General features: G+C 40.8%; 1 protein-coding gene across 4 annotated transcripts in view; it reads right to left on the bottom strand.

Moving 5' to 3' along the window:
* The window catches only part of LOC107601512 (neutral alpha-glucosidase AB-like), a 28,841-nt gene that overhangs the window by 16,518 nt on the left and 1,097 nt on the right, over positions 1–11,226 (bottom strand). The window contains exons 1-14 of one of the 4 annotated variants that reach the window (XM_016293733.1): positions 6,761–6,913; positions 6,637–6,685; positions 5,642–5,743; positions 5,297–5,405; positions 4,906–5,033; positions 4,555–4,734; positions 3,778–3,850; positions 3,466–3,547; positions 2,725–2,821; positions 2,460–2,640; positions 2,204–2,357; positions 1,881–2,116; positions 1,199–1,325; positions 517–596 (exon numbers count right to left, since the gene is read on the bottom strand). In XM_016293733.1, coding sequence (XP_016149219.1) covers positions 517–596; positions 1,199–1,325; positions 1,881–2,116; positions 2,204–2,357; positions 2,460–2,640; positions 2,725–2,821; positions 3,466–3,547; positions 3,778–3,850; positions 4,555–4,734; positions 4,906–5,033; positions 5,297–5,405; positions 5,642–5,742 — 1,548 coding nt within the window. In that variant the 5' untranslated portion in view covers position 5,743; positions 6,637–6,685; positions 6,761–6,913. Of the gene's footprint in view, positions 1–516; positions 597–1,198; positions 1,326–1,880; positions 2,117–2,203; positions 2,358–2,459; positions 2,641–2,724; positions 2,822–3,465; positions 3,548–3,777; positions 3,851–4,554; positions 4,735–4,905; positions 5,034–5,296; positions 5,406–5,641; positions 5,744–6,133; positions 6,242–6,636; positions 6,686–6,760; positions 10,581–11,226 lie in introns of those variants that run through there. The other 3 variants (XM_016293732.1, XM_016293734.1, XR_001610941.1) reach the window with 3 other exon arrangements.

Genomic DNA, 11,226 nt, shown 5'->3' with positions numbered 1-11,226 from the left:
TCAGGCCGTGTAGATAGGCAAGCATATATACAAATCATTTAGTAAGCAGAAATCCGAAATTTACCTTAACATTAAGTTAGAGGAAGATACGGCTGAATTGATGCTTGAAGAATGCGCTTCCAGCAGCGATCATAAACAGTTGGCGTTTAAAGTTTTTTATGCACAATTTGATTTGATGAAAGTCACGAGACCTATTACTCTCTATCCAATCACATTGATGGATAAAAATGAAATTAAAATAAGCATGTAACGACCACAAACGGAGGAAAATAGCAGAGTAAAAGTACTGATACATCACTTAAAATGTACTCAGGTAAAAGTAAAAGTACACAATTTTTAAACTACTCAAAAAAGTACAATTACTGATAAAAACTACTTAATTACTGTAACGTGAATATATGTAATTCGTTACTTCACACCCCTGGAAATCAGTCAAGCTAACACTCTTTTTGGTAAAGATCCTTTTCCTAGTTTAGGGCTTTTACCATGAAAAGATTGAGAATACAAAGTTCTCACCTCATACTGATCATAGGCGAACATGCTAGCCCACCAGGCCCGCATTTCTGGAATTGTAAAATCAGGGTAACCAGAGTTTCCTGTGATAAGACCAGAGATGCAATTAAACTACAATACAAGTAACATTGAGCATCTTAACACAAACACCACATATTAAGTACAATTACTTAATCTATGGTTCAAAAGTTTTGGGTCAGCTTTTTTTTTCTTTAAGAAATTAATACTTTTACTCAGCAAGGATGCATTAAATTGATCAAAAGTGACTGTAAAGACTTTTACAGTGTTACAAATGTTTTTTTTTTTTTAAGTTATTTTGAACTGTCTATTCATCAAAGAATCCTGGAAAAATATATAACAGTTTCCACAAAAATATTAAGCAGCACAACTGTTTTCAAAATTGATAATTAGAAATATTTCTCAAGCAGCAAATCAGCATATTAGAATGATTTCTGAAGGGTCATGTGACACTGAAGACTGGAGTAATGGCTGCTGAAAATTCAGCTTTGTCATCACAGGAATAAATTACACTTTAAAATATAAAAGTATCAATATCAAATTAATGCAGCCTTGGTGGGCACAAGAGACTTTTTTTCAAATAAAATAAAAATAAAAAAACCTTAAAGACCCCAAACTTTTGAACGGTACTGTATAAGTAAACAACATTTAAAAACAAACTTCCCACCTGGCCAGCACCAGCCTTCATAATTCCTGCCATCTTTGTTCTTAACGTAGAAGTCTTTAGAAGTAATCTCGCTGTGGATCTTGTAGCCACTATCAACCTTGATGTGGGGGTCTACTATAGCCACCATCTATTCACAAACAAAATTATCATCACAAAATAATATTTTATATACAGTGGGTACGGAAAGTATTCAGACCCCCTTAAATTTTTCACTCTTTGTTATATTGCAGCCATTTGCTAAAATCATTGAAGTAAATTTTTTTCCTCATTAATGTACACACAGCACCCCATATTGACAGAAAAACACAGAATTGTTGACATTTTTGCAGATTTATTAAAAAAGAAAAACTGAAATATCACATGGTCCTAAGTATTCAGACCCTTTGCTGTGACACTCATATATTTAACTCAGGTGCTGTCCATTTCTTCTGATCATCCTTGAGATGGTTCTACACCTTCATTTGAGTCCAGCTGTGTTTGATTATACTGATTGGACTTGATTAGGAAAGCCACACACCTGTCTATATAAGACCTTACAGCTCACAGTGCATGTCAGAGCAAATGAGAATCATGAGGTCAAAGGAACTGCTATATATATATATATATATATATATATATATATATATAGAATGATTAGAAGAAAATCATTCCATCCTGTAGTTTTACAACAACTGTGGCTGACCTTGCGTCTCTTGTCCATTAGGCCCTGAAGCATCTCTTTAGGCTGAGAGAACTTGTGGGGATCCCAGGTGAAGTAGCGCTTGCCATCTGCATGCTCGATGTCAAGCCATATAAAATCATAAGGAATGTCATGTTGGTCAAAGCCTTGGTCCACTGACTTCACATCTTCCTGGTCATTATAATTCCAGCGGCACTGGTGATAGCCCAGACTGGCGAGGGGAGGGAAGGACTGGGTGCCTAGAGAGTGAAAAAAAGACACAATATTTCTGACTCAAGCCTGAAGACCATTTAGGGAAGGGTTTTGGTGTAGTTTAGAGCATTTACCTGTGAGAGAGGCATACTGTGAGAAGACATCTGATGGCTTGGGCCCAAGCATAATGAAGACATCAATGATACCGCTCTCAGAGATCCAACGGATATCCGTCTGTGGCTTCTCACTGGAGCCTTGAACAAAATCTAGCATCTTACCAAAGACAGTCTGAAAGAAAAAGACAAAAGTAACAATAAAGTTAAGAGTAAAAGAGTTTTAAAATACACTATAATAAGAGATTATAATATAGAGAGCCTAGTGACCTCTTACCTTTCCCGCTGTATTAGAACTGATGTCCACCCAGGTCTCAGCTGCGTTAAGCCAGAAAATACCCATGGTTCTCTGTGTGTTATGGGCTAGCATGACGGGTATGGATCCATATAAGGCCATAGGGTTATAGAGCTCATACTGAAACACATCTAGGTTATAAAGCCTGTAAGGATCACCACCACTAGAAAAAAAACAAAAAACTTTACTGCTTACTGGTTTCATTGGTGGTATATTTTGATTTCTGTATATTAAGATGTATACTCACTCTGTAGTTTTGAGTTTTAGGTCGTCAGCATGCTCTGGAATACCGTACACATGTTCTACACCAGGCAAGGAGAAGTCTAAACTTATCGATGTGGGGCCTAAAAAAATATTGAAAACAAAATCAACACAAATGATATTCATTAGTATGCCGTCTTATCGCAAATAATAACGTTCAACTTAGTGAAACTTTCAAATATAAATATTAACATTTCATTATTGTGTGTAAGACCACATGTAATAAAAGTTTAAGTCCATCTCTGATAGCTTGGAGGCCATCAATATGCTCTAATATGCTACAGTGTATGCTAAAAAGTTGACTACATTAACTGTTAGCAGATATACACAATTGTTAAAAAGTTTGGGGTCAGTAAGATTTTTTTGAAAGAAATTAATACTCTTATGCCACAAGGATGCATTAAATCAAATGATCAAATTTATAATTTTACAACAGATTTATATTTCAGATTAATACTGTTCTTTTTAATGTTTTATTCATCAAAGAGTCCGATCGCAGTTTCCACAAAAATGTTACAGCTCAACTGTTTTCAACATTGACAACAAGCAGCATATTAGAATGATTTCTAAAGGATCATGTGACACTGAAGGCTGGCTACTTAAAAAAAGGAATGAACCCTAAAGATGTTTCACCCAAACTTTCTGTTTCAATAGGAAACACGTGAACAATTTAAAAACTGCACTTGTCAAGCGGTTTCTTGGAAATTGAACTGATGTAGAAACATACCATTTGGTTTGGTATCTGTATGAGATTTAAATGTCTCCTCCCACAGTCCGTCTTCCTCTTTATCACTCTGTCCATCCTCATCCTATTGTGTAGAAAAAAAAAATTCTCAATGTGATGATTATCAGGTTTAGTAACTATAGTACTTTCACACACGTTAGTGTTGCATAACCGCTCCATAAAGCTGTTAAACCTGATCAGGTACAGCAACCAGACATGTTGGTTTTAAATGAAGACGTGGCAAGATGACAGTGAAACCTGTTGTAGTATCATTTACCTGAGCACACCCACAAATGCACGAATATAGCTACTGACCTTCTCGCCTTCATCTTGCTGTTGATCTCCATCTACACTCTCTTTAACCTCAGCACCATCTGATTGGGCTTGCCTTTGATAACACACAAAAGAGAGAATAACAATAGTAAGGCTTAAGTAGTGAATCGTTTGCATTCATCACTGACATTTACAAAATCTCCTATACTCTGCAGCAAACTATCCAATACTTTGCCCAGCTTATGGGAGAGTACAGGGGTACATTTGGGGTGAACTATCCTTTTAAATCCTTGTAAAAAAAACATTTTCCATCAACTACACTACCGTTCAAAAGTATTGGGTCAATACAATTGTTTTAAAGAAATTAATACTTTTATTCAGCAATTTGACCAAAAATTGCTTACATTGTTACAAAAGACTCCCATTTCAAACAAATGCTGTTCTTTTAAACTTTTCATTTATCAAAGAATCCTGAAAAAATGTATCACAGTTTCAAATTGTAAATATTAAGCAGCACAACTGTTTTCAACATTGTTTCTGAGGATCATGTGACACTGAAGACTGGAGTAATGGCTGCTGAAACCATCACAGGAATAAACTGCATTTTAAATTATATTAAAATGGAAAACTGTTATTTTAAATTGCAATAATATTTTGCAATATTACAGATTGTTCTGTATTTCTGATTAAATAAATGCAGCCTTGGTGAGCAAAAACATTAAAAACCTTACGGACCCAAACTTTTCAACGGTAGTCTATAGGTATTCTCCTCAGCTTCCAAATAAAACCCAGTTTAGGAGAGAAAAACTCAATACTTACGTGTCCTTGCGAAGATGCAGGTGCTCAAAGGCTAGCAGGCCACGAGAATTGAGGGATAGCAGCACCTCTGGCCCCTCCATGATGTCCAGCCTAAATGGACGGGCACTAACAATCAACCTCTGGCTCTCTGCTCCCAGAGACAACACAATGCCATTATCATCCTTGGACAACACTGAGAGACTGGAGACAGAGAGATATAGAGAGAGAGAGAAATGGACAGACAGGGGAATCAGAGGCAAAGGAAAGAAGCAGAGACTAGCTGAGGTTACTCAGAGGAACACAATAAATCATGCATGTGTTTGACTGTTCTCTGAATTTCATTGTGCACTCTCAGATCAGAGACACACTCACGGCTCAGTAGGAGGTTCTGCTATGAGCACGTCTGGCACCTCAAAGCGCGGCTTTAGAGGTTTCAGCTCATTTATTTTCACCCGAGTCATATTCCCCTGCAGTCTGTACAACTCCAACAGCAAGTGCACCTGCAAACAGCAAGAGAGCAGACCAAATCAGCCAAAATCCTGGCCTTTGAGCAGGGCCATCATCCCAGGACACGTAACAAGAAGGTCAGACTAACTACCTCTCTAGTTTGACCATAAAAATAAAGAAATTGTTCTGGGACTAGATGACCCGGAGCAAAATTAATGAAGCACTGAATATCAATAAATTCCGCAGATCTTTTAACTAAGAAATTCAAAAAATACTGTTTTCAGAGGTATCAGTTAGAGGCGAGCATGAAACAGACCTTATTATTGTCATTGATGAGCTGGAGGGTCAGTCGGGAGTCACTGAGCTCCAAAGTTTCCAGAAGAGCTCGGTATGGGGACTGACCCGGCTTGAGTACCCGTTGACGTCTACGGACAAACAGAGACAAAAATCATTGTGTCTCTGGTGCCTTTGCTGATGCAAGTCAAGAACTCTCTAAACTACCACAACAGAATATACGGTGGATAACTTCAATCTTACATGTCAGAATAATCCAATAATAATTGTGTTATCTTTCACAGTATTCTTAACATGTAATCCTAGTTGCACACTGCAGAGGTGTAGTGTACCTATAATGTAGTGATTAAGAGTATAACTGACATACTTGCAGAAGGAACTCTGATCGCAGGTTTTAAAGTTTCCCCGATCCACAGCAAAGGCGCTGTTAAAAAACAGACACACACAGAATACAGACAGCAGCCCCATCCTAAAAAAGTACAAGAGGAGAAAGTTTGAATTAAAATAGGCTTCTGCTTTGGATCATGTTTGAGTAATGAATGAGCAGGGTGGAGTAAAAATAAGAGTCAGTGCTACATTCACTTTCTTATTTGCCACCCTTGAGGATCATTCTTCTTGTCTGTAATTAAATGTGCGATCAGGGTGGGAAATTAACACCCACAATCACCCATGCATTTCCACAGTGGCAGGTACTTTTGCTTTATCTACTATCCACCATGACAACCTTTTCACTTTGAATGTAACACAATCTCATACATTTTCTACAGATACTCCTAATTTCTTTGTAGTTAAAAAAAACTACAAAGATTGTAGTTCTATCGCTCTAAGAGAGCGATAGGACAATAAAGCTATTGCCCACAATCCAAAGGAGATCAGAGTCCATTCACAGGACCTGGCAGAATGGCAGCTGAGATGCCATTAAGATGCATAAAAAACAATTATAATTCAAAAATCTGTAATTTCTCTTTGAATTTATTATTGTATACACTCATGCACTCCATAAAGCGTAACTTTCCCTTAATTAAAAAATATGGGTCAATTTTGGTCTCAACTATGTGCAGGATAAAACGATCAGTAAACTCTTTAGATTTTATCTAGCATTGCACACCGATCAAACTACAAACTCGACCCTCGGATTACCCTTTTCAAAAAAAGATCAACGCCAGGATGAGATGGAAAAAGGCTGCAATGCATTCGCAAATAAACAGTGCAATATAAAAGATATTCGTTTGTACTATTTTACATCAACCATAAAGCTGTATAAAGACATCAATGTCATGTGAATTAAAAGATGACTCGTCATAATGCCAGCGATGGCTCAACCACGCATTCACATCCACTATTTGCTTGCTCGTTCAACACCTGCAGCAGATTTACAGACCAGATCTCACACGAGCCGCCCGTCGGATAGCTTAAAATAAAGACAGAGGACATTCAAAAAAGCCTTAACGACGACCTGATATGATAGCTTAGTCTTTTGTTTTACCTTTCAATGGAGATAACCGCCATCTTGGACACACAGCGTTAAGCCCAGCCTCCCGGAGGTTGGTTGGTTAGTGTGTTTGCAGGAACACTATTGGGTAACAACGAATCCCTATAGACCGCACTTACCATGGAAACGAATCCATCTGTGGTGTATGCTTGTGTACACAAGATAATTGTGTGATGACTATATTATATCACAGATAGGCAGGCATCATTGGTTCGTTTCATGTTGAGTTCTAGTTTGTTTTAACTAGGCAGATCTTTGATGATAAAGATTAGACATGGCCTACTAACAGCACAAAACCTGTGTATGCCATTGGTTAAAACCACGCAGCCTTTCCTTTTATGTAGCTTTTACCTTTTCATTTTATAACTATAGTGCTATTACTGTAAAATTAACAACAGAATAAGAGGTATATTAATGCATTTTTATTTTTATGGTCACCCAACAACAACAAACAATGTGCAGAATTACAAAAACAGAATTTTTGAGGTCTCGTACATTCTGCTGTAGGCATAAACCTTTTTTCAGTGCTTAAAAAATCTACAGAAAGCTAGACAATATAAATGTACAAAAACAGATCTGATGGTTAACAGAAAAGCAGTTCCTAACACTGTCACAATTAGGCTTTAAAGTGGTTATCTGTTACTATTTTATTGACATTGACAACTCTTAAAACGTAGAAATATTAACTTCACATCTAAGTTAACAATATGTAGAAAAATATCTAAATGCAAGAAGTCTGTGACCTTAGAACCCGGGTTTATAACACCACTTCTCTCATTTTAACAGTTGTCAAATTTGGAACCTCCAACAAAGGTGTCCCAGGCGCTCAATGTTCTTATGCAGAACACTGTGGATGGGTGCAATATAGCGTGCAACATCGCCGTCCCGTGAAAAGTCCCGAAAGAAAAGTCCTTGGTCAGCACAGAAGGTGAACTTCTGCGGCATTGGGCTGTTCCCCCACATGTACTCCCATACACCCAACAGCAGTAACCTAACTTCAAAGGGTGAGAGGTGAGGGAAAACCTCATGGATGTTACTCAACACTGGTGGTAGCAGCTGGCCTTCACCCATACATGATACAAGCAAACAGGAGGTCTGAAGATGCCAGGGGGAGTCCAACACTGATGGCTCCCTTGATGCTTCCCAGTGAGCAAGTAAGGTGGAAAGTAGACCCCTTAAAATGACGGAGCAGTAGCAGAGAGCTGGACGTCCAGCTGCAACTACACGGAGAAGATGGAACAGAACAGGATTTCCTTCAAAGCAACGACGAATGTGTATGTCTCGCTCAACAGTGGTTTTCGCATGTTCTTCTGGAGGCCAGGACAGTTCTCCATTTGCTACATCCGGACAAATGTTCTCCACCAGAGTTACAGCAATTACCTTTGCAGCTTCAGCATTAACTGGGGGAAGTTCATCAGAAACGAAAGGTTCACTGACAGCAAAGCGGCTATTTTCAGTATCTCCAGCTGAACCATTTCTAGCATTGCCATTAGGGCTTCCTCCACCTGAACTACAGCACTGAACCATGACCGCAAACAAGGTCTGCATGTTCTGATTGACTCTATCTGGGTCAGGTTGTGAAGGAGAGTATGGAGGTTTCAGACCCTTTCCGATTACTCCAGCGTGGAAAACGGACCACACACCACCAGAGAAGTTAACAGAGGTGCCAAATTTGCAGTTGATGTCCAAGAGGGAGATGCCTAAGTCTGGAACAAGGTTGGATGACTGTGTGGTGTCATCACCTGGGTTCTCCTGCAGACCTCCAAACAAATCTCGGTTGCCTCTGTGCAGGGCTCCCTCCACCAGTTGTTGCAGCACAGCTTTAAGCGTCAAGGGAGAGTAGGCTGCAAGATGTGACAGCAGTCGCATGGAGTAGCCCACTTCCTCTTCCCCTACCCTAAGATCCTCCTCTTGCTGTCGTAAACAAACAAAGAAGTGAGACACCGCTGCTCTACATATCAGCAACAGATGAGCTGGAGAGCAAGTTCTGGGAAGCTGGCTACACGAAAGCAGATGGACGGCCGCCTTGGATACCATGGTGTCACCATGGAGAAGCAATGGGCAGAAATCCTGAAGGTGGCTGGAGACGGCGACTCTGACTTGTGCGGCCATCGATGACTGAGCCGAACTCCCCGTTGCAGCCACTCTGTTTTTACGGTCCTCCTCTTGACTTTGTACCGCAGTAGCCAGGTTGTTCAGGAGCTGAGCCAACTCTTTGTTGTCAAGGGTTTGAGTGTGGATCTGGGCAACACAGCGGGATATTGTTGAAGAAAGCAACCCTGAAAGTGACGTGGAAAGTGGGGTGTACAATTGCGAGGCCAGAGCAAGCTCCTCTGGGTTTCGGGCTTGGGTGAAGAGCTGACACAAAGCTTCAGTGGCCATGCTTGGGCCTCCATACACTGATAGCAGACACAGGAGCTGATGCAACCAGAGATGCCTTTTCCGCTCAAGCCGGAGGGTTTCAGCACACAGATCACCTATGTGTCCCTGGAGCTCCTCTAGAAATGGGATAACTTGCAGCATTGCTGTGGCAGCAGAGGACTGTGGGAAGGGTTCATCACCCTCTGGTCTGTTGTGCACCAGCTTGTGAAGATGTAGCAGAAGCATTTGCAGTAAGCGGTCACAGGCTTCTCGAATACTATCATGGGGAGAGGGTGTAGGGCCTGATATGATCACTGAAGATGGTGTAGCAGTGTCTGCAAGGAACTTCAGCACCCTTGCTCCACCCGAAGGGCTTTGGCTTATGAGATGCACCGCTAGACCCAACATATTCTCGAGCTCCTCCCGGGGAAAGGCCTGGAACTGAGCCTGGAGTTGAATTAGGATGGGCGGACTGAGAAACTCCACCAGTTCTGCAGAAACAGCACCCAGGAGAGTGGGGGAAAGAGCAGCCAGTTGAAGCAAAAAAGGTACAGTGGCCCTACGGAGATGAGGGGAGTTCTCCCACCCGCCTGCCCCGGATGAATGCGGAGGTACATTTTGAGGGGGTGGAGACAGACTATTCTGAAACATCCTGAGAAGCTCTTTCTTGATGCTATCAGAATGTCTGGATGCCAAGTGCCCAAGGATACCAACCACTGAGCCTATTTTGGGGACTCTGTTGCTCTTGTCTATTGCCTGCTGTTGGTTGATCTTCTCAGCAGAGGAATATCCGTGCGCATAAAAGTCTTTGAGGCCACAAGCCAGCACCCTGCTGATGATAGTGCCAGGAAAAGCTGAACCAATGTGGGCAACGACCCAGTCAAAATGAGGGGAGTGCTGGACAGAGGTGTCCAGCAAGGCATCCACACAGGCATCGGGGCACCAGGCCAACATGGCTGCTAGACACTGGGAGTAGCACTCCATTAGTGAGCGAGTGGCTGCACACGACATCCAAAGCTGCAGCAGCTCATTCAGACTGGACGAGTGAGGAGCCGCCCTTCGTCCTGCATGCTTGCTGCTAAGCTGACCAAGAAGGTCAACGGCCCATGTGGACACAAGGGGAGCCCAAGCTTTAGGACTAAGTTTGATAAATTCAGAGAGGACTGCATGGATTTCTTTAATAACGTCCTCCAAATTGGATACACTGGTGCTGCCTCCTCCACTTGTACTGTTACCACTGTTTTCACCCTCTGCCTCTAGGTCTTGCAGAAAAGCTGCAACATATTCATCATACACTCCCCTTAAGTGCTCCAAGACGGCTCCACGGCAGGCTGGGACAGTTCGAAGGAGGCGCACTGCACAGCGGGCATGATCCCGAACGCTGAGTTTACGTCCCTGCGTCTGGTCAACTCCACTTATGAAAGCCTTGATTTCAAAGGCCAGCTCTTGAGGACTGATGAAAAAGAAAAAAGACAGTTGGAATACATAGAAAATGAAATTTAACATACATTTTGCAATAAAATAAGATTTATATATTGAGTATATTCTGACATGACACGTCTAGCAGTCACAGCAGTATAACATGCTATCCTTCATCTACTTTAAAACTTTAAAAACAACGTTGAGAAACAACATGGAACATTTATTCTTTCAAAATAATTTTTATGTTATAAGTGCACATAATATAACTGTGCCGTTTAAAGAACTGCCGTTTAAACATATTAGTTTTAGGTTTTATGTTTTGTTGAAAATACTTTAAAGGGGTCATATGATGCGATTTCAATTTTTCCTTTCTCTTTGGAGTGTTACAAGCTCTTGGTGCATAAAGAAGATCTGTAAAGTTGCAAAGACTAAAGTCTCAAATCCAAATAGATATTCTTTATAAAAGTTAAGAGTCAGCCACACCTACCTAAAACGGCTAGTTCTAACACGCCCCCACACACGTACGTCACTATATGGGAAGATTTGCATAACGCCGCCCAAATGTTCACGCAAAGAAAGAAGGTGTAAATTTTATTCTCGCTGTAGTATTGTTGCCGCCGCCGCCATGTGCTTTGTTGTGAAAGCGAAACTACTTTGGTTGGCCTTCCAAAAGAGGA

This window comes from Sinocyclocheilus grahami, unplaced genomic scaffold (assembly GCF_001515645.1).
Source record: "Sinocyclocheilus grahami isolate Dianchi unplaced genomic scaffold, SAMN03320097.WGS_v1.1 scaffold306.1, whole genome shotgun sequence".
NCBI classification, from domain to species: Eukaryota; Metazoa; Chordata; class Actinopteri; order Cypriniformes; family Cyprinidae; genus Sinocyclocheilus; species Sinocyclocheilus grahami.
The sequence above is the reverse complement of the archived record's forward strand: the minus strand, read 5'-3'. Positions and strand labels throughout refer to the sequence as shown.